The sequence below is a fragment of the Pseudonaja textilis genome, chromosome 1 (genome assembly GCF_049901715.1).
Source record: "Pseudonaja textilis isolate UNSWEBS1 chromosome 1, rPseTex1.2, whole genome shotgun sequence".
Lineage (NCBI taxonomy): Eukaryota > Metazoa > Chordata > Lepidosauria > Squamata > Elapidae > Pseudonaja > Pseudonaja textilis.
In genome coordinates, this window is record NC_141990.1 from 269,366,908 (window position 1) to 269,370,111 (window position 3,204).

Consider the following 3,204-nt stretch of genomic DNA (forward strand, 5'->3'; position numbering starts at 1 on the left):
TCCTTTCCTGCTGTTCACAGATCTCGTGGTTTGGTTTGCAGTGTTCTTCAATTTATGTAATGGGTAAAATAAAAACTCTATATTTTTTTATACTTGGACTTACAAATAACTTCTTGGAATGAAATATGTTCATAAGTAGCGGACTGCTGTATTCCAAAACTGGAAATCCACAGAGGCTAGAAGTTATTAAATAATTCTGAATAATTCTGAGCAATTAAGCGCTTGCATTATCTTACTGTAACAGTTGCATAAGAGTTGGGAATGCAGAATGAGCTGGTGCAATTGCCATTGCTTTGCTTCAGCCTGGATCAGTGGGGGATCTGCCTGGGGCTAGCCTTTAAGATAAAATTGCTCATGCAGCCACATGAAAGAAAACACAGAGATTTAAAACTTGTACTGGCACCAAGTTTTGATGAAAATGTTTATTTAAACTTTTATTTCATCATACTGAAAGTCCTATTAGGTTGCAAAGGAGAGGAATGCCGATTTGCGTGGTCCTACATATATGCATATTTGTAGATTCAAGCTAATGGTATAGTTCCGATTATAGCAAATCCATGTTATCTGAACAATATGGAACTGATTTCGCATTGTCTACATACAGGATTTGTTTAAACTATCCAGGCTAACCTACACTTTCCAAATAGGTTTCCATCTATTTATTAACCAGATCCATGCCTCCTTAGTTTGTTCAAACCCAGTGAAAATAGGCTAGTGCTGCTACTTGTATATTTGTGTATTAGAAGTATGCAGTATATAGAAATGAACTTCTGTGGTGTACCATACACTATTATACACTTTATTGGCTAACTCAAGTGCTTTATTGGTTTGAAAACAAACTTTTTCTATCACCATAAACAAACTTGTCAGCCTGAATACAGATTGCCTGCCTTTATTATTTTTATAACAACTCAAGGCAGTGATATTCCAACAGGTGAGTTGGGTTGAAAATGAGTACCTTGTCCAAGATCATCCAGCTGGCTTTCCTGGCTAAGGTAGGACTAGATATCATAGTCTCCTGGCTTCTAGCGGGTGCCTAACCACTAGATTAAACTGGATGTCTTTAACACCATGGGCTGATTATTGGAGGAAAAGTAACATTGTTTTGTACATTTAAGTCAATTCAGAAAGCATTTGTATTTAAAATTAAAACACCAATGTAAAATATTTCAGCTTTTTGAATTATTTCAACTTTTTCCCTCTTACAGCTGCTTTCGTGTCTATGATGAGTGGCGGTAACATTGGAAAACAGATAGTGCTTGTTTCCAAATAAAAACCACTTCTGATCTATTTTGTGTCTACCAAGAAAAGAAATATTTGCATAAGCCTGGAATAAACTTGTCCTTTGTATCTGTATCCCATTTTGGGGATTAGTAAAATCTTTTGAATCCCTAATTTTTTTCTAAGTTCTTTTGGAGTTTTACTTCCATCTCTTTGATAATTTTTCCCCCAGTCAAAATGTGTTTCTTGGCCTTTAATAACAAATGATAAAATATGACTGTACTGCTATATAAATAAAATATTTACATATAATATAAAACCAAGATTAGTTTTATCTGTTTGACCAAATGTTTGCAAGCAAATTATGTCTTATTTGACCAATTTGTTATTTGGCCTTTGTTAATATATAGAAAACAATTTCCTAACAACACTATAGTATTATTTCTGTTTGAAGATAAATGTAAGCCATAGTTGAAGCAGCTAGGATTTCATAACCAACTTCAAAACTTTAAAGTTTAAAAAAAACAACCATGGCTTACTTCCTGGAAGTAAGAAACCAATTAAAACATATTAAATACTGACTTATGTTCTGGTATTTATAAACCAGGCTGTAATCACTACTGAAAGTGAAACAATGAGAATCTTTTCTTGTATACAATTCAACTATTAAAATGTGTTTGTTAATGTAATTTTCTGGTTTGGTCTCTCTTCTGTGATACTGTTCTTTCTGAAGCATTAATAGTGAATGATTGATTTTAGCTGTTCCTATTTTCTCCAACATTTTCACTGTTACCAGAGGTAGGATTCGGCCAGTATAGACTGGTTTAGGCAAACCGGTAGTTCTGGCGATGAGTTGGCCCGCTCACCTACCTCTGCACTAGACTGTCCTACATTTCCTTTGTTTGAAGCCCAGCTGATAGGCATGACAGAGTGGATTGCTGCGCCACAGCTGTTTTACTCACTGGGGCTGCAGGAGTAGGTAAGTTTTAGAGCTATTTTCAAATGCACCGTGCACGTGCACTCACCAAACCGGTTGTTACACCTGTTGAATCCCACCACTGACTGTTACATAAATTTATTTAAATTAGAATACTAAACAAGAGAAGACATTTCTTAATTATACGACTAAGTCATGGATTAAAAAAAAACCCTTTCTTACACTTTATGTCCAAATGTTCCAGCTTACAAAATCCAATGTAGCACAATGACCATGAGAATTATTACAAAGGAAGAAGATGCTTCTCTGAGTTCCGTTGTGATAAAGAAAAACTGTGGTAGGAAAGCTTTTAATAATTTGTGAAACAAAAGTTTGCAGAAAAGCCCTGTTCCATCCAGTATGTATCCTTTATGTTGGTTCTTCACTGTCAGGTAAACAAGAAATCAGCAAACAAGGTATCTGCAGAAACAGTACTGTGTCCCTAATACAGGTAGTCCTTGACTTGTGACCACAATAAACCCAATATTTCTGTTGTTGAGCGAGACAGTTGAGTTTTGTCCCATTTTAGACCTTTCTTGCCACAGTTGTTAACTGAATCATTACACTTGTTAAGTTAGCAACATGATTGTTAATTGAATCTGGATTCCCCATTAACTTTTTGTGTTAGAAGGTTGTAAAAGTTAATCACATGACTCCAGGACTCTCTAACCATCATAAATATGAATTGGTTGTCAAGCATCTGAATTTTGATCACATAACCATGGAGCTGCTCAGCAGTCAAAAGTGGTGAAAAATGGTCATATGTAATTTTTTTCAGTGCCGTTGTAACTTTGAACAATCACTAAATGAACTTTTGTAACTCAAGGACTACCTGTACTTCAGTAGGAATTTTTTACCCCGCAATTCTTACATACTTATCTGAATCAACTCCTAGTGAATTCTATACAAATTACTTTTAAGTAGACATGAGAATGGTTGTATGTGTCAATCAACACGTTAACATTTTCAGGTAAGACGGAAAAATGTTAGCAAATACAAGATTGGAA

General features: G+C 35.0%; 1 protein-coding gene across 3 annotated transcripts in view; it reads left to right on the top strand.

Moving 5' to 3' along the window:
- Positions 1-3,204, top strand: part of PTGR2 (prostaglandin reductase 2) — a 29,115-nt gene that overhangs the window by 25,542 nt on the left and 369 nt on the right. For 2 of the 3 annotated variants that reach the window (XM_026709371.2, XM_026709362.2), the window contains exon 10: positions 1,209-1,910. The exons of the other annotated variant lie outside the window; for it this stretch is intronic. In XM_026709371.2, the coding sequence (XP_026565156.1) occupies positions 1,209-1,273 (65 nt within the window). In that variant the 3' untranslated portion in view covers positions 1,274-1,910. Of the gene's footprint in view, positions 1-1,208; positions 1,911-3,204 lie in introns of those variants that run through there. 3 annotated transcript variants of the gene reach the window in all.